The 19,854-nt window shown below is 45.5% G+C and overlaps 1 protein-coding gene across 1 annotated transcript in view; it reads right to left on the bottom strand.

The window, feature by feature from the left end:
• Positions 1 to 15,212: 15,212 nt before the first annotated feature.
• Positions 15,213 to 19,854, bottom strand: part of SPOPL (speckle type BTB/POZ protein like) — a 67,904-nt gene continuing 63,262 nt past the window's right edge. The window contains exon 11 of the mRNA XM_060256900.1: positions 15,213 to 19,034. Coding sequence (XP_060112883.1) covers positions 18,890 to 19,034 — 145 coding nt within the window. The 3' untranslated portion in view covers positions 15,213 to 18,889. The remainder of the gene's footprint in view (positions 19,035 to 19,854) is intronic.

Here is a 19,854-nt window from a genome sequence, read left to right as displayed (position 1 = left end):
CTCCCTACAGGGAGCCATCATATTTAGTTCAGTTTATTGGGGCCACCCTTGATTCAGACAAAGCTAAGGCCCTCTTACCACAAGACAGGGCAAGGAACATTAGAGAGTTGATTCTATGTTTTAGGAGAAAAAGCTGGCAATTTGTTAAGGCAGTAGGCTTCCCAATCCCCAGGTCCCAGTGGGGGATCCCCCAGTTTTACAGGCTTCTCCCTGCCCCCAGCCAGCTGGCTGGCAGGGGAAGCCCCGCCCCCACAGTCACAGACCTCTAGATCTCTGGCAGGTTTAGAAACCTGCAAACAGGTCTCGTTTCAAAATGTGTGTGTGTTTGTGTGTGTGCCTTTAAATAAGAACAGGAAGCAGGAAGTACTTCATGGGGAAGGGTCAGCAGCACAGTCTCTCCATTTGTTTTGCTTTCGTTTCAGAGCAATTAAGAGTGTGTGTATGAGAGAGAGAGAGAGCAGCATAGCCCCTGTTCTTTTCAGATGTCCTTGTGGAGGAACCAGACCCATTAAGTGTGTTTGTGTGTGTGTGTGTGAGAGAGAGAGAGAGGCTTGCCAATTCCCAGGTTTGGAGGCCCTCCCTCTACTTTAGGGTCATTAGAAAGTGGGAGGGGGAAGGGAAATGTATACTGAACACGCTTATTCCCTAAGGAAAATGATTCCCATAGGGAATAATGGGGAATTGATCCACAGGTATCAGGGGCTCTGGGGGGGGGGCTGTTTTTGAGGTAGATGCACCACATTTTCAGTATAGCATCTAGTGCCTTTCCCCAAAATACCCCCCAAGTTTCAAAATGATTGGACCAGGGGGTCCAATTCTATGAGCCCCAAAAGAAGGTGCCCCATCCTTCATTTTCTATGGAAGGAAGAAGAAGAAGATGATGATATTGGATTTATATCCCGCCCTCCACTCCAAAGGCGTTCAAAAAGGTGTGTTGTCCCTTTAAATGTGATGGCCAGAATTCCCTTGGAGTTCAATTATGCTCGTCACACCCTTGTTCCTGGCCCCACCCCAATGTCTCCTGGCTCCACCCCCAAAGTCTCCTGGCTCCACTCCCAAAGTCCGCAGATATTTCTTGAATTGGACTTGGCAACCCTATAAGGCAGTTAAGCACCTTCTGGGGTTGATGGCATCTATTAATTTCCCTAGCTAGACTCCAAATGTGGTTCGTCAGGAGGTTCAATCCTATAAGCAATTCCCTGGGGTGGTGCTTTCCTATATGCAAATCAATCATTGGCTCCCTGGATTTGTGCATGCTGGATGACAGCCTGTTTAAATGGATCAATTTTGGGTTTAGGTATCAGATAACACCCTTACTATTGATGCATCCTTAATGGGATAGGGAGCTCATTGTGAGGGCCTTTCTGAACAGAGTAGATGGTCTTTGCTGAGCATGAGGCTTCACACTAACATTCTTGAGCTCTGAGCAGTTTGTTTTGCCCTTACCTCTCTTGCAGATATCCTTCAGGGCAAGAAGGTCTTAATGAGGTCTCATTTTGGGCAGGAACTCACAGGAGCCAAGCTCCGGAACCTCTAAATTTTATTGTGCTCTTTCTTTCCTACCCTGCCCCCAAAATAATTGCTTCGGGGCTCCATTGTTCAAAACTTCTGTGAGAATTTTGCTCTAAAGTTTGACAAACTAATATTCCCCCCCCCCACACACACACACAAAATGGGAAAATAACCAAAACATATAAAGCAGACAGATGGAAATCTTCATCATGCCACTGTGGTCAGATAGGAGAAAGTAATTTTAAAAGTATGATGGGAGTAAGGATTTATTATTACAATTATAATTCAAGAAGCACTTTAAGTTGCTGAGCCGATATAATTTAGTACACCTTCCAGTGATGTCAGGGGCGTGTGGCATATTGAAATGAGTTGTGTTAATGAGCTCCAGCACCTCCTTTTTATGAAATGACCCCTGGTATTAATCCAGACAGACAACACTACCTCCATGTTCTATTTTTTTTTCTGTTTGAACAAGCAGGGAGGGATGGGCTTGAGGACTGTGTGTGTGGAAACAGTTGCTGTCTGGGAAGTGGTTGTCAAAGATAATATTTTTATCAAGGTCATTCATACAGTAGGGTCTCTCAATTCCACAGCTGACCAGCCAAGCAGAGCCTACCTCTTCAACTACAAGTGGTGTTCAACAGATGGGGATTCCCTCAGGTAGACTTGTTTGCTAAATGCAAGTCCAGGAAGGCCCAAGTTTCTGCTCCTTGGCAGGCTGTGATCCCATGTCCTTAGAGACACATTCCAGATTTCCTGGAGAAAAGCTCTATTCTATGCTGTCTCCCCATTCTCCTTCTTGAACCAGGTGCTGGGAAAGATCATGGTGGAGAACACAGACTGCATTTTGAGAGCACCATTCTTGCCATGTGGTTTATAAGAGACTCCTTCAGTTGGTAGATTTGGAATACACAGTTTCCTCCAGTCTGGGACCTGCTGACATGGGGCCCCTTTTCAACACCGCAATGTAGAAGGCCTGCGTCTGACAGTCCAGGGCTCCACATTCACCCCTGATGTGTATAACATATTGATTCAGGCTAGGAAGTGCTCTACAAGATATACCTACTTTAAGAAGTGGTCACTGTTTGAGGAATGGGCCAGCAACAAAGGCATCTCACCTTTCACCTGCTTAGTGCCGCTAGTTTTTGAATATTTGTTATTTGTTAGCACAGAGGCAGTATCCTCAATTAAGGTACACCAAGCAGTAATTTCTGGTCAAAGGTTCTTCATTTGCCCACAAGGTTCCCAATGCTTCCTAAAGGGCCTAGTCAATATTCCCCCTCCCTCCCCAGTTCCAAATAGAGTTCTGCAGTGGTCTCTCTTTGGTCCTGGCTAGTCTCATGGACTCCTCTTTTGAGCCTTTGGTCTCTTGCTTTACTGTCCAAGAAAGTGGTGTTTCTGGTAGCAATCACATCTGCTAGGAGGATGAGTGAGTTGGCAGTTCTTAGAGAAGACCCACATTTCCCAAAGATCTTAAATGAGAAGGTTGTGTTGCATTCTAGTTTAGAGTTTCTGCCCAAGATGGTTTCCAAGTTCCACCTTGCTCAGGAGGTGGTTTAACCTGTATTTTTCCTGTCCCCTGCTTCCAAGACAGAAAAGGCTTTGCATTCCTTAGATGTCAGGATTGCCTTGTCATGTTATCTGGACAGGAGACCTTTCCTAAGAAGGGCAGGGCACCTTTGCAATCTAAGTGGGTTGTGATGTGGCAGGCATCAGATCCTGTTATAAGGTCTCTGGCAAGCCTTGTCCTCTTGAGGTTAAGGACATTACACAAGGGTGCAAGGGTCCTTGGCAGCTTTCTGTCACAGTATACTCCTCATGGACATCTACAAGACTGCAACATGGGCAGCTGAGGACACAATTGTCAAGCACTACGTGCTGGACCTGAAATCATGGAGGGATGCAGAGGTTGGCAAGGTCATTCTCCAGTCACTGGAACAACTGGAGAATGGCCTTGCCAACCTCTGCATCCAGTGAGAGCATCACCCCCCCTCCTCCTGCTTGGTGAGCTGCTCATTAAAATTCCAAGGTTGCACTTACCTTTAACAGAAGTTCATTGACATTTACAATGAAGACATATATTCCCATCCATCCTACCTCATTGTGAGCTCTCTTGGGTTCTTCCTGTTCTGTTGAGAGTTTCACAGTGGTTTTGCAGGAACTGAGGGTGAGGAGTACCCCTCCCCCAGAGCATGGGATGGTTTGGGAGCAAAAATACCATTGTGTTGGCTTTGAGGGGGAGGGGCTCCCCCCTTTGATGATATCAAGCTAGAAAAAAACCTGTCTGGGGCAGCCCTGCACTAGCATAGTCCCTATCTGTGTCTGCAAGAAGACATTGATGAACATCAGTTACAGGTAAGTGCAACTCTGTTTTTCAGGCTGGCTATTAAGAAAACAAAACCTAAAAATATACCCTTTTTTGTGGGGGAGGGATATTGATGGATTTGATGAAAATCCCAAGCTCAATGTGTTATAGTCAAGTCCAGTTGACAGGAGTACTACAACAATTTCACAAGGCATTTAAGTAGGCCCTGAGAATGACTGGGACTGAACAATGGCTCATGTGTCTGTTTGCTGGGATCTGACCATTTATCCATTTTTCTGGACTGTTTTTTTTCCTGAACGTTAACACCAGCAAGACAGAGGTGCTACTGGTAGCTAAGAGAACTGACCAAGAATTAGAGATGTCTCCTGTTCAGGACTGGGTTGCATTCCCCCTAAAACTTCATATTTGCAGGCTGGAGGGTTCTGGTAGGCCTGGGCCTCCTGTTGGAGAATGAGTGGCAAGGGGCACCTTCCACCAACTTCAGCCGGTAGGCCAGCTGCAACTTCTTTGATTAAGAAAGTACTTGGCACTGTGGTACGTGCCCTGGCAATACCTAGGTTGGCTTACTGCAATTTGTTGTATGTGTGGCTACCCGTGAAGAGTGTCCAGAAATAACAGTTGGTACAGTCTGTCTTTCTCACAGAATTACAAATTGGATTACACCATGTAAGTAAATGCAGTCAATAGAACAGAACATCCAACAAGCTTTGTAATAATTTTAAGATGCAGAAATTAAAACCAAGCAAAAAACTTGTTACAGTTCCAAACTTAGCATAAGTGTTAACATAGAATATTAAATGATGCGGGAATTACAATAATAGGAGTGTGTATGCCCATGTCATCTGATGCTAGATGGGTGACAATCCAAGAAAGGGTTTTTCTCAGTTGTGGCATCACAATTATGGAATCTCCTTCCCAGGGAGATTCATCTAATGCATGAGAGCAGTCAATCATACTGACTAAAACAAAGTATAAATACATATAACGTACATGTGTATACAGATGGCAGTGCAGGATAACATGAGTGATTGAGTCAACACATTTTTGTTTACAAAGGTAATACATAGCTGAATAGGCTATTTTATTGAATCTGCCATCAAGAATGGCAGAGGGCATAACATTGCATTGTTGTGGCACCTGCAAGGAAGATAGGTAAGAATATATCAAGTGGCTGGGGTAATGGGTGTGTGTTCCACAATACCATTAGTACCTTTGAACAACTAACCAAAGATGATGTACTCATAACTTCTTCTATGCCCCCATCACCCAAATCTTCTACCACCTCAGACATCAAGATCATCTCCTGGAACATGGCTGGCTGGCAGAATAAGGCCAAGGACATTGAGTTCACAAGTTATCTTAAAAGTTTGATGTTATATTACTCCAAGAAACCTGGTCACCATGCCAGATTAATCTTGAAGGCTATAAATCTTACATCCTCCTGGCCTTCAGGACTAACACAAGGGACACTTCCAAGTTGGATTGTCTGTATTTATTTATTACATCTCTCATCAGGACACATCATTCTACAGACAAATAGTTTATTATATATATACACACCACCCTTCTCAGAGAACTCAATTCTCTTCCAACTCTGGGAACGTTTGGCTGTACTTATGGATCAATTAGAGAGGAAATTTCCATTCACTGAAATAATTCTAGTGGGTGATTTCAACACTAGGGTAGGTAAGGATTGTAGTGTATTCTTTAAAGCTCTTGAAATTAACCTAGAAGACAACCTCCCACCTATTTTTTCTTATGCAAGACACTCTTCTTAAATTCAGCAGGCATTTGTCTTGCTAAATTCCGTATGCAGTATAATAGAATTTGATTGAATGGTGTTGCTGATTTTCCAAACTCTGGTGAATCCACTTTTGTCTCCTCCAGGAGTTGCAGTGTAATTGACTATGTCTTAATTTCCCCTTCATTGAAACCATATTGTCATCACCAGCCTTTACCAGTCATGGAGGTAAGTGATGGGATTCACAGTGAGATACAGACCAAGCAGGACAGGTTTCTTACCTGTAACTGGTGATCTTCAAGTGGTCATCTGTGCAATCACACATATGGGTAATCCGCAGGATTGGCCCTGACCTCGGAGAATTCAAAGCAATCTTGATCGTAGATCTGGCGCACCTCCCACTCGTCCTGGGGAGGAGGCACCTACTGCGCATGCCTGGACGAGAGGGAGGTGCTTAGCCACTCAGTTTCTTCCCGCCGCCGGACAGGTGGAAACAAATGTGCTAGATGAGCGTCCAGCAGCGGGGAAGGCTGGGTGGGTCTGTGTGATTGCACAGATGACCACTCGAAGATCACCAGTTACAGGTAAGAAACCTGTCCATCTTCTTCGTGGTCTCTGTGCATTCACACATATGGGTGATTAGCAAGCTATTCTTTCGGAGGTGGGTGCTGGATCTGTAAGAATATGTATGGTTAGAACAAAAAACGTAATGAGCATGGTACTCACAGTAGTTAATCGAAGATGGAGCGCAGCACTGCTTGTCCGAAGGAGGCATCACGCCTGGCACGGACGTCAAGAGCGTAGTGCGAGGCGAAGGTAGATGTAGAGGACCAGACGGCGGCGGCGCAGATGTCCTCTATAGGGATGCCTTTCATGAAGGCCGACGAGGTAGCGACGGCTCTGGTCGAGTGAGCTCGTATGTGTTGAGGGACTGGTTGTTTCGCCAGTTGGTAGCAGAGTTCAATGGCAGCAACAAGCCACTTGGAAAGTCTCTGAGTAGATATTTTGCTGCCCTTATTGTGGGCGGCGTAGGTGACAAAGAGTCTTGGGTCCTTACGGAATTGGCGGGTTCTGTCTATGTAGAAAGCTAGGGCCCTACGTGCGTCCAAGTTGTGGAGCGCCCTTTGTCCTGCATCCGCGGGGTGCTGGAAGAAGGCTGGTATGGTTGATTGTCTTCCCAGATGAAAGGGAGAGACGACCTTTGGCAGGAAGGTCGGGTCGGGTCGGAGGACCACCGTGCTGTTATGAAAGATCGTATATGGTGGGTCCGCCCTGAGTGCACAGATGTCGCTGGCTCTCTTACCTGTGGTGAGAGCCGTGAGTAACGCTGTCTTCCATGATAGCAGGTGTAGTGGAATAGAAGCCATGGGCTCAAAGGGTGGTTTCATGAGCTGGCTTAGGACGAGAGAAAGACTCCAGGTAGGAAGAATTTGTTTGATTGGTGGGTGTAGGCGAATGATGCCCTTGAGGAAGGCTCTGGTAGCATGGTGAGAAAAAACTGTCGTGCCCCCGATGCGGGGGTGAAAGGCAGAGATGGCTGCCAGGTGTACCTTTAGCAAAGAGTATGAGAGTCCCACCCTAGAGAGTGTTAGGGTGTAAGCTAGCACCTGGGGTATGGTGGCGCAGCCAGGGTCGAAGTTGTGTTGGGAGGCATAGTGAGAGAAGCGCTTCCACTTAAGCAGATAGGATTTTCTGGTGGATGGCTTTCTGGAGTTCACTAGGACCTGGCGGACATCAGGGGGAAACTCTAGAAACTGATCCTCCAGGCTGTCAATTTGAATGATGCCGGATTGTGATGAAGGACCCTGCCGTCCTGTTGGGAGAGGAGGTCCTGTGCTTGAGGAAGTTGGAGGAATGTATTGTTGGACAGAAGCAGCAAGGTTGTAAACCAGGGTTGGCGCGGCCACCACGGGGTTATTAGGATGCAATCCGTGCGGTCCAGCTGAATCTTCTGTAGAACTCTGGTGATGAGTGGAACGGGAGGAAAGAGGTAGTGGAGTGCTCCCTTCCAAGTTTGGAGGAAAGCATCCCCCTTGGAGAGTTGGGATGGAGGACCTCTCATGTAGAAGTGGGTGCACTGGGCATTTGACGGTGAAGCAAAGACATCTATTTTCGGGGTTCCGAAGATGCTGAAGATCTGTCGGATGTACCGGCTGTTGATGGACCACTCGTGGTTGTTGGTCGAGCGGCGGCTCAGGGCATCTGCCTGGGTGTTTTCGGCTCCTGGTAGGTGAACAGCCGTGAGGAAGATGCCCTGGCTTATGCTCCAATGCCACAACGCCAGGGCCCTCTTGCAGAGTCTGATGGAGGCGGTGCCTCCCTGCCTGTTGATGTAGAAGACCGTGGCGATGTTGTCGGAGGTGACCTGGACATGCTGGTGCATCAGCGATGGAAGGAAGGAGCGTAGAGCCTTGTGCACTGCGAGGAGCTCTAGGCAGTTTATGTGGAGAGAGCGTTCGTAGTCTGACCATTGGCCCTGCACCGTGAGGGTTCCCAAGTGGGCTCCCCATCCCCACTTGGAGGCATCTGTGGTGACAATCACCGAGGGGGGTAGCTATTTGAACGGCATGCCCCTGTGGAGGTGATGTTCCATTGTCCACCATTTGAGGGATGTCACGATGTGTAGTGGAAGGGTGAGTAATGTGGACTGGTGCTGTGTGTGAGGATGGAAGGTCCTGACGAACCACATTTGCAGGGGTCGCATGTGCAGCTTTGCGAAACATAGGACTGCGGTGGTCGCTGCCATGAGGCCTAGCATTCTCTGAAATGTGAGAGCTGTTTGGGAGTGCTGGGCGATGATGGTGTTGGCCAGAGACTGTATGCTGAGTACTCTGTCCTGAGGTAGGGAAGCTGTTTGAGAGACTGTGGAGATGTCTGCTCCTATGAACTGAATTCTCTGGGTAGGAATTAGTTTGGACTTTGATAGGTTGACTTGGAGGCCTAGGGTGGCCAGGAGAGAGAGGGTAGTGGAGACGTCCAGTTGCAGTTGTTCTTTTGAATGGGCGACGATCAGCCAGTCGTCTATGTACGGGTAAATTGATATCTGTTGCTGACGTAGTGTGGCGGCTACCACTGCCATACACTTGGTGAAGACCCTTGGGGCTGTGGAGAGGCCGAATGGGAGGGAACAGAACTGGAAGTGCTATTCCCCGATGGCGAACCTGAGAAACCTTCTGTGGTGATGATTGATTGTAATGTGGAAATAGGCATCCTGAAGGTCTATGGACGCCATCCATGATTGTTCTGGGATGAGCGGAAGAATTGCCTGGAGTGTGATCATACGGAATTTCTTGTAGGTTATGTGCAGGTTGAGTTTGCGGAGGTCGAGGATGGGGCGGAGTCCTCCGTCCTTTTTCGGCACCAGGAAGTAGCGGGAATAAAATCCGGTGCGATGGTATTGAGGTGGAACTGGTTCTATCGCGCCCTTGTCCAGCAAAGATGCGATTTCCGCCTGCAGGGGTGTGGACGGAGGTGTGGTGAGGAATCTGTGGTGTTTCGGAGTGGATGTGAACTCTATTAGGTAGCCCCTTTGTATGACGGCGAGGACCCAGGAATCCGATGTTATGGCCCTCCAGGCAGGGTAGAATGGTTGCAGTCGAGTGTGTGTGTAAGGGTTTGGCTGATGGGGGGAAACTGGACGGCTCGGGGCAGGGTGGTCAAAGAGACGGCTTGGAGGTAGCTGCAGGTTTCTTAGTTGTTTGAGGGCGTGCCGTGTGTAAAGGAGGGTTTGGACTGTGGTGGTTTACGTCTCCATGGTTCCTGCTGTCTTGGAGACCTGGTTCCCTTGTAGTGGCTGGGCCTCCAATTCCTCTGTCTATTGAATTGGGCTTGGTGTTGAGAGACTCCCAGTCGTTTTGCCCTCTTCCTGCCATCGTCTACTGATGTGAGAATGTCATCCGTGGTCGCGTTAAATAAACCAAGGCCATCGAAAGGTAGATCCTCAACCTTGTACTTGATGTCAGGTTGGAGGGATGAGGATCTAAGCCACGCGTGTCTGCGTAGGGCTATGGCTGAGGCCAAGGTTCTGGAGGAACACTGTGCAGCGTGACGAGCTGTATTGATCTGCTGCTTGCTCACTCTGGCCAGCTCCTGTAGGGCATTGGTCGCTGGTTTCTGGGATGTCTCAGGCAGAGAGGGGATCAACGTGTTGAGGAAGGTAGTCAAGTTATAGGCGTATGCTGAGAAGCACGCCATGTAATTGTGTATCTTAGTCGTGGCCGTTGTGAGGGAGTATATCTTCCTCCCGATAGTGTCGAGCTTCTTGCCTTCCCGTTCTGGAGGCACTGGGTGTCTCGTTTGTTTCGACTTCGAGGAGGAGTGGACGATGATCGAGTTCGGAGCCGGGTGGGTGAATAGAAACTTCGAGTCAGGTGCGTGTATTTTGTAAAGGGCTTCAACCCTCTTGGATGTTGGTGGTACCGATGCCGGCTTGTCCCATGCTTCCTTGAGCGTTTCAAGGAGGACGGGGAGCATGGGGAGGGAGGAGCTCGATGGAAGATCCGCATGCACTAGGTCGAATACGACGTCCGAGACTCTGGGCGCGTCGGTGTTGAGTTTGAGGTTTAGTGAATTTGCCATATTCGAAACGAGGTCGAGGTAGGACTTTGGACCCTCTGACGGTGATAGGTCTGCTGGCTTGGCTATATCGGAGTCCGGAGATTGTAGGTCCGAACCCGAAGAGTGGTCGGAGTCGGAGAGTTCCGCCTCGGAGTCGTCATCGGTTCCTTGGTGCGGTTCAGGCTGGGGTTGGAGGGGTACTGGCTGTTTGTTGGGAGCAACGTGTACGGATCCGAGTGGTGAAGGGAGTTTCGGTTCGGCGCTGAGACGCATGGGGTCGTCACGGTGCCGAAGAGGTCTCTCTAAATCAGGGTGGTGTCTGCGCGGGGATATGTCACGGTATCGACTCCGGTCAGGTCTGTCGATGCGATCTCGGTACCGAGGAGATTCGTGATAGCTGCGGTAGTGGCGGTCCCTCGGGTCCGCGTGGTAGGCGTCGGAGGAGGGCGATCGTCGGTGTCTTCTTCGGTCCCGTGGAGACGGAGACCTGGACCTCGACGGGGAGTAGTAGTAGTATCTCTCCCTGCGGCGGCTGTGGGACCGTCGGCGACTGCGGGACCTTGGTCTGGTTGGGAGAACTCTCGGGGTCGAGGGTTCTCTGGTCAGCGAATGGGCATTTAGCGGCTGCGAGAGGTCTGTGAATTGACGGGGGTCGAGAGGACGGTGGCTCCTAACGGATATAGGAGAGTGGGTCTCCAGTATCTGATCCGGTGGAGAGTTCGGAATCGATGGAGACTTGGATGAGATGCACACGATTTCTAGTGGTGTGATCGGCGGTGTTGTCGTCGACTTCGATGCCGGAGTTTTCGGGATCGAGCCGGAGCCGCCCGCGGTCGGGTTCGATGCCTTCGGTTTGGTTGCGGTCGAGCTCGTGATCGGGTTCGAACTCGAGTGTTGTCCGGTTTGGTCTGAGGGTCGATGTCCGGTCTTAGACTTCTTTGAGCTGGCATTGCCCGTCGGGTCCGCGTGGGCGGAATCGGAGCGGTGGCACTTTTTGGTGTCATCCGACTTCTTGGTGTGCTTGCCGGACTTAGGCTTGCAGGGACCTTGAGCCACGGAAGCTGCCGACTGCGTCTCTCCCGCGAGAAGTGGGGAAGATGGCATGGTCGGTCGGAGGGAGGCTTCCATAAGATGGCTCCTGAGCCTCGCGGCGCGATTCTTGCGGGCCTGTTTTCCAAATTGGCTGCAGTGCGCGCAGGAGTCCGTACGATGAGTCTCTCCCAGGCAAAACAGGCAAAGAGAGTGACCGTCGGACGAAGGGATTTTGGAGGAGCAGCGGGTGCAGCGTTTAAATGTTATTTTGTCCCTTCCTTCCATCCGCCCGGGGGGGGGGGAGGGAGGAAAGGTCCGGAAAAATAGTAAAGAGAGGTTTTTTGTTTGTTTTTTATACGATACCAGGAGAAGTGTAGAAGATGAAGGATTGAAGTGAAGAAAAGGTGGATTGTGAAGATTGCAGTGAAGAAGTTGGAGATCAACGAGGGAGGTGCGATCCGGTCGGCGGTAAGGAAGAAACTGAGTGGCTAAGCACCTCCCTCTCGTCCAGGCATGCGCAGTAGGTGCCTCCTCCCCAGGACGAGTGGGAGGCGCGCCAGATCTACGATCAAGATTGCTTTGAATTCTCCGAGGTCAGGGCCAATCCTGCGGATTACCCATATGTGTGAATGCACAGAGACCACGAAGAAGATCATTTTGATATTTCCTGTCACTACTTATGGATCAGCTATAACAATCTGATGCCAGTATTAATGGAATCATTATAAGTATCAATGCATGTCGGCAGAACAGAAAAGAACATAGGAGGGTAGATAGGATAGAATGCTTAGACAAATAGTCCCTTGTACAAGTATGTTTGTTTAGAAGCTTGCCCTGGCTAGAGAAATTGAAACTGCATTCCACGTTTGACCAAAAGTGCTGAGGTCTCTTAGCAACGTCATAAAGATTTTATCTTTCCTGGGAAACAGGGCAATTGAGGATGGCAGAAACATGGGAATATTGATATGGGTATTGATACAGGATATTGATATGGGTATCAATCTACATTCCAATGGGAAAGGGCCTGATTTAAGGCTGAAGTCTGGGTAAGACCAGCACCAAATGGTCAAGGATCAAAGAGACCAACAGGAAGGTAGAGCATTTTATTGCCCTTTCCAAGGTGCCAACGCATCTTCCCTGGATAGGTAAACAGGATCTAGTTTCATCAGGTTCATTCCAAATTGGGATTCACCAATGAAGAGAAGCCAAGCCATGAAGTGTTATTTTTGTATCCAATGTTTGTTTGAATGTTTAATGTATGCATGCATCACAAGTGGTATAAAATGTATAGCAACCCTTTGTTCCTTTGGAGAGCTGGGACGTCCTGAGGTTTGTCTTGAGCCTTAAGGGTCCAATCTCCCTATCAGAACTGATACATTATTAAAGCTTTTTCAGTTATTCTCTCCTTCCAAGATCTCCCCATGTTTCTTAACTGGGCTGGGAAACACAACAGCCCACAGGTTTCTGTGCAACAGTATTCAGGATCCTGTTAACTCCATCCTGGGAGAGTCAACTGAAGTGGTCCATAATAGGACCTGAAAACAGTCAAGGGGTCTTCAGTTCACATACTGTATCGTGGCTGGCAAATCCTGTCATAATCCCTCTCAGTTTTCTGCCATTGATTATGATTTCTGCTGTTGAATATGATGTGTGCTGCCCCATCTTGAAGCATATGGGATTTCCTTTGTTTCTTCTGTCCCTTCCCCTCCTCCTTGTTTTATCGCCTGACCATTTGGAGTCCTCTTATGTCTTTGAAGGACAGTGGTGAGAACATGAATCACATCCCTGTTTGAACTGTGAAAACCTGGAACCTCTCCTGTGCCCCCCCCCATTTGTCATCCAGTCCTGTGCTTCATGGTAATATCTTGTTTCTATATGTATTCTGTTTTGTTAAAAGTGAAAGTAATGTTTATTACTCTGACTAGAAGATAGGATAGTAAAAGGGGGGAGGGGGATTTAGGTACTTTAGCATGCCTTGTTTTACATTGGCCATTCTTGCCAAATGCCCCAAAGGTAGTAGATTGCTTGTAGAAAATCATGAATAAAGTTTCATCTAACATAGAGAAGTCTGTGTGTTACTTGCAGGTCTTACATTCTGGAGGAATGACAGAATTTTATCTACAAAATAGCTTGCAAATGCCACAGAGCTAATGGTCAATTTACTGTGTTTTTTATTTCCCTATGGAAGGGAAGTTAGTGATCTAATTACCCTAAACAATTGAGTAGGGCAAGAGCTTGCAGATGCTATGGAAAAGGCATAGAATTCCTTCTTTCCAGCTTTCACTTCCATCTCATAGGCTTTCATAAATGTCCTATAAGATGCTCTTGAGGCTTTGTCACAAGTATGTCACCATACTTGTTCTAGTTGTCTTAGCTCCTGCTTCATCCTCTATAGTTCCATTGTATACCAAAGGGCTACTTTGGGATGGGAGTAAAGAGGGCATTGGGGGGCAATTTTGTTGATGGCTTCAGAGTTGGTAGTGCCAATCCTCTAGCAGGTCATCCAACAAATCGCCAGGGTGCCTTGGATCCTGCAGAGCATTCTGGAAACCAATTGAATACATGTCTCCACAGGTGATCATAAATTGGCTTGCTGGATGCCTCAGTGGCATCCAGATCCACCTTTATCCCTATCCCAAAAATCAAATCCAATGTGTGACCTGCTTGATGTGTGGGAGCTGACACAGAGAGTTCCAGTGCAATGGAAGACAATAGGTCTGTACTGTAGCCTGTTAAGAGGCGATACCATTAGCATGGACACTAAAGTTCCTCAGAACTAGAAGTCTGGGGAACTCCAAGGCCAAGGTCAATACCACCTTCACAGGTCCAGCAGAGTATCTGTTGGTGTGTTAAGCAGTTGGTACACCAGCCAGACAGCCAAACTCTCTTCTGCATCCCATGCCAGGCCTACACAATCAATGCCAGCTGTTTTTGGTGTGGGGAATGATCTGAAGGAAAAAGCCTCGTGGATAAGTATCGCCACTCTCACCATTTCATCAGAGACTAATGAGGGACTGAGAACCCCGGCGGGGCAGCTGCTTCAGGGTGCACCCAAGGCTCTCCTGCACCTGAGTCTCGGCCATACATGCCAGGTCCACTTTTTGTGCTTCAGGATACTCTTGCAGGATCATGGTCTTCTTATTAATGGACCTAGCATTGCACAACAAGTGTCCCCACTTCTGACATGTCTCAGGATGGGGTGAAGGCTGGAAGGAGACCAAGCATAACCATATCTCTGTCTCCTTCTGGTATAATACCTTGCTGCACCACCATACCTCTCACATCCCCCAAGGGAAGGATTTATACATGTTTACTTGAGGTATAGGTATACCACAGTTTATGTTACAAGCTATGTGAGAGAAGTGATTTGTGAATGAAACTGCAACATGGGAGGATACCCATGGAGTGGTTTTGCTTACATTAATAAGGTCCATACGTAGTGGAAGAATTACACCATGAAGAAGTGTCATTTCCTGGACTATAGTGAAACAACCCAGAACTTTATATTTTGATTTTAAAAACTGCCATGGATCTCACTCCTCCTCCACCAATGCCTGCTGCATTGTACACAGCCAGCTTTTAAAGTGCACAGCAACCCATACAAGCCTCATGAGCATCTCAATGCTCTAATGTCCACAAAATGTGAGGATCACATCAGCTGCACCTGAAACACTTTCCTTAAGATTGCTTTAATTGTTAGGACATGGCATGTTCTAGTTACTTTTCCATTCATTCATTTATACATAAAACAGTAAAACACTTGCTGAGAAGTGTTACAATCAAGTCTGCTGAAGTGGTTGAATCTAGCGGAAATATAGTCTGTAGCAATTAGAGCGGTATGATGTAGTGGCTTGTGTGTCAAACTACAACCAGGAAGACCAAGCTTCCCATTCTGCTATGAAGCTTGTCCCTTTCAGAATAACTGGACTTGAAGGGCTGTTGTGAGGATGTGGGAGAGGGAAACCATGCTCCTTAGAAGACAGGCAGGATTTAAAAAATAACCACAACAAGCTCAGTATCCAAAAGACAAAGTGCACAAAGGCCTTCTGTATAAGTAACAACTTTATTGTAACTTGATGTCCTGAAATGCAAAAATATTTTCAGCAACAAGGTACAAAAAGTATTTCACTGTTAACATCAGGCAGATATAAAAGGCTGGATGGTTTGATGCAAGTGTTTAACATGATAGGTAATATGAGTAACTTTGAACTAAGACCAGGTTTAAATTTTTCCAATGTTTAGATTCCAAAACAGGACTCATCAATAAACCTTCATATTGACATAAAAATCCAGGATTAACTAGATTACAGAGTATGATTAACTAAACCCACAGCACACACTGACAAAAATAATGAATTGCCGTTTCATGGAAGTCCATTTGCTGCAAGCAGAAAGCAAGCAAACCAATGCATTTTGTTGTGGGATAAACCAACAAGCTAACAAATTTGTTGGAAGTGTTACAAAAATTCAATCATTTTTCCCAATAAAATTTATTCTTGGGGTAAACTTCAATCATTTTAACAAGTCATACCCTATGATCTAAAACAAAACATCTCCAGTTACTTACATTTTCTACAGAAAACTTACTACCACAAAAACTTAGCCTTGAGCTCGAAAGCATGCTCTCATTTATAAGGGGGCTTAAGGAAAAAAAACCAGGGAGCGTGCAGACCTTGTCCTGTATTAAGCTCTCTGAAGGCAAAAACCAAGGCGTTATTGCCATTCCGCATTTAAATAATGGAGCTGTCAAAAAACATGTTAACAGCCACAGTTTAACATTCAGCCCATTCAACACAAAAAGGTCTGCAATTTTTTTTTTGCAGAGAAGAGAAGCATCAGAGCTGTTCAAAATGTTGCATCTTGTTCTTACACCTGGGGAAAGGCACTACGAATTCATACTTCAGCATGCTGTCAAGTCTGTATGCATTACTAAAGTTTCCTTCACTATCATGGAAGTAATTTAAGTGGAACCTCTTGCTACTTTTAAACTGCACACCAAATCCTACTTTTGGGAAAATAGTTTTTGTTTAAAATTCACACACCACACACACCACACATGCAGGGTGCTCCCAAAGTGGGGGGAAATGTTCAGAGGCGATGGCTGATTGGTGTTGAAGGGCACAGGCCAAACATGGCACTTGGATAATTGTACTGAAAATCTTGTTAAAGGTGTTTATGCCCACCTACCTTGTCAAGATTTTGTTTTCAACCTGAAAATACTTTTTTTTTTTTTAACTGACTTTTCTCCTGCACTTTTTGAACTTACAATGCATTTTTAGGGAAATATGGCAAATACAGGCTGCAGTGACTACTAAAATTGTTCTTGCCAGCTCTGTTGGAAGGGTAAGAACACTGTATGTGGTTTACTAATGAAAAAGAGGCAGATTAAGTACAGCCACTTAATACAACATTTGTTATACTATTTCATACACTGCCAACAGACACACATAACGAAACAGCAGATTAACTGTCATGACTGACTGGGTAATATATGGTATGCATTATTAATTTTGAAAAGTAGACATTTAGAGAAATGTAGATAATCTTACAGCACAGTGTTTGATATTTTTGGTACAAAAAGTCGCTATTAAGCTTTTAAAAACCTTTCAAAACACTTAAGATTTTCTGTTTGATTGCTGTATCCAGTAATATTTGAACAAACTGAAATGGACAATTATCGTATTAAATATTCAAGTCACTTTGTATATTTTAGCTGTGATTTTCAAGATGCAGAATTGGTCATTATGATTATTAGTTACACAACGGTGTGAGTTTCTCCATTATGGCATTCTTATGTCTTGCTAGAAGAACATTTACAAGACCTTAATTTAGATAGAACAAACTCCTAATAAACTTCAAAAGCTATAATGCCTCTTCAGATAGGATGCCACTGTATCACTCTGTACCTCACTGAATGAAGTGTAGGCACTGAAAATCACAAGGAGCACAAATGAAATGGCCCTTTAATTGTGCCTGAATAAATTCAGTTCAAAGTTTTGCATTCAGCCTTTCACTTGCCCCCAACTGTACCTTAAATGTGTACTAGTAGAACCCATAATTCAAGAACACACATGCTCCAGAGCTTTCAGTGCTTCACTGCTGAAAACAGGAAGGACACTCCTTTGGAAAAGGCATTAAACTGTAACTGAGCAAGTTGAATGGGCCATCTAAATCTTCAGTTGTAACGTTCTGAGAAATCCTCTTTTCATGGTTTACTGCAATTTTGACTGAGCTACAAATATAGCACATCACTATCATTAAAGTAAAACCCAATGTAATAACTGAAGAAACATTTAGAATGTGCATTGTTGCAGAAAAAAAATTCCTCCCAATTGTAAACAAGCTAGCAAAAACACTGGAAGTGGTGGCATTAAAGCTAAAGTTCATATCATACAAAACTGGCCCATTGCAAGCAGTTTACAGGCTGTTATATCCTTTTTCACATTTTGCAGAATTTCAATACCATCCACAATGCTAGTACAACAACAAATGCTAGAAAGGACAAGTCGGAGCTTACAAATACTGACATATCAGACTTCTATCCTTCCTGCTAGGTGTGTGTGTCTGTGCAACTTCCACTAGTGTGAACAGGTTTGTGCATACACACACACTAAGGAAATAAAGCTAAACCTGTCCAAAGTGTGAAAATAGAATGGATTCTAATGTGAACACTTGAGATAGTCACTTTGAATCAACATCTCTAAAGTCATGCTTTTCTTGTTTGTAGTAACAAAACTAAATCCCATGTGGCTATGGGTATCTTAACGTATTTCAAAAGTTAGGCCACAATTACTGTACCATATTTATCAAAACCAATATATATATGTACCACACAACATACAAAAGTTACACATTAAAAGTGCATACTGAGAATCCATAATTTGGCCCATTTCTGAAATTTACATTTGGTCATTCTTATACATCCTTGATCTTCAATATATTCCATTTGGGAGGGAGCATTTGCCCCCCCCTGCATGTGTCATTTAATTGTTTTCCATATCAAAATGCTAACTTTCACTCTGGTTCAGTAAAATAGCTACGGATCCTAAAGAAACACAACCAAAAAGGCTACTGTGTGTTTCTTATAACATACGGTGAACACACTCTCGCAGTAAGAATGTACAAACTCTAGTAAAATACATTTCTGGGCCAAGACATTGCATATTTCCCTCACTGACTTGAACCAATGAAAAATAAATTATATTCAGAATAGTGTATTGCCACACATGCCTGACAGCACCCTCCGAGGCACCCCAAGTGCAGTATTTGGACTGGAGTGCTTGCTGCCCCCCAATTCAAGTGCTTTTGGTGAGAGTCTCGTTAAAAGCTTCCAGTTACCACAAGCCCAAATGACACTCTTGCGGGGGGGGGGGGGGGATGGAGATCAGGAAGATCCCTTTCAAGAATGGTCTTAATCCATCAACATTACTGCATTATGGAGCTAGTGCAATCCTACATGGCCCAGTCAAAAAGACGAGGCACCTTTTAACAAACAACAATAACAAAACAAATATGCATGAACCAGAGCAGTTGAATTTAAGGCCTTTCAGTGAACTGGAGAATTATCAGTCTAATTTAAAGCTGATTATTAAACCATATATTATCCATTCTTAAAAGCTTTCAGGTTATGTTCTGTGGACAGGGATAACAAATTCTGGCTGATGGTTTGAGAAGACTCCTCTGGACATGGAGGAGGAATTCTCTAAAGTCCATGGAAGATTTCATGACTGTTTTAGTCGTTTGCGTGGAATACCGAACTGTGGACACTGTGCAGATGCTAGTGCTCGAAAGGCCTCAGCTACTAAGTGGGGGTGGGAGTGGATCATTGACTTCCAGCCTGCTGTTTCCATTATGTCTGCTGCTTGGCTGTAAACAAACGGATTTACAGGAATCAGTTTCATGTTTAAAAGACTCAAGTTGAAATACCGAAATTAAGCCCCACTGAATCTCCCCAGTATGTCCTTTCAAGTAAATATGTATAGGATCCAGTGAAAAATTATACAAACCAAGTATTATTTGTATACAGTAGTGGTGAAAAGTATTTCTTTCCCAATGACAACACAAACCCTATCTCCTATCTTTATTTTTACTAATCTTGACACCTCCATTCCCAGGATCTTGCAGATTCTGAAACAGAAGAATGCTTAGCCCTTCAAGTAACACAGATCATGCTTTTTGGAGGCAGCTGATTATTTTAGACATCACTACAGTAAGAATAACTGACTCCTGTTTCCTCCCTACCCTGGAGTTCATAAAAAGTATGCCCCACATCTTGATCCTGAGTGTATCCAGTGCAATGATCCTATGATTTCCTTTACTCCCATAACAATTCTACTAGCAATCTCCAATGTTTTGAAATTGTAGAGATATTTGAGAAAAGAATGATTCTCAAAAGCCAAAGCCTGTCTTCAGATTTTTACAAGGTGCTGAAATTAGCAGACACTGTGTAACCATCTATTAGGGGTGTGTGTTTGGTATATACAGAGCCAACCACTCGCCCGCCCCCCCCTCCAAAATATGTAAGTGGCATTTCACTGCAGCCGAATACAGATCAGAAATCTGTACCTGGCTACCGAATCAGCCCTACCCCAATAAAAGCCAATATCAATCAGCTTTTATTTGGGCATGGCTACAAGGCATTTAAGGAGACCATGGTCTCCTTAAATGCCTTTTGAGTTCACTCATG

Source organism: Heteronotia binoei, chromosome 16 (assembly GCF_032191835.1).
Source record: "Heteronotia binoei isolate CCM8104 ecotype False Entrance Well chromosome 16, APGP_CSIRO_Hbin_v1, whole genome shotgun sequence".
In the NCBI taxonomy this organism is placed as follows: Eukaryota; Metazoa; Chordata; class Lepidosauria; order Squamata; family Gekkonidae; genus Heteronotia; species Heteronotia binoei.
This window is presented reverse-complemented; position numbering and strand designations above follow the sequence as displayed.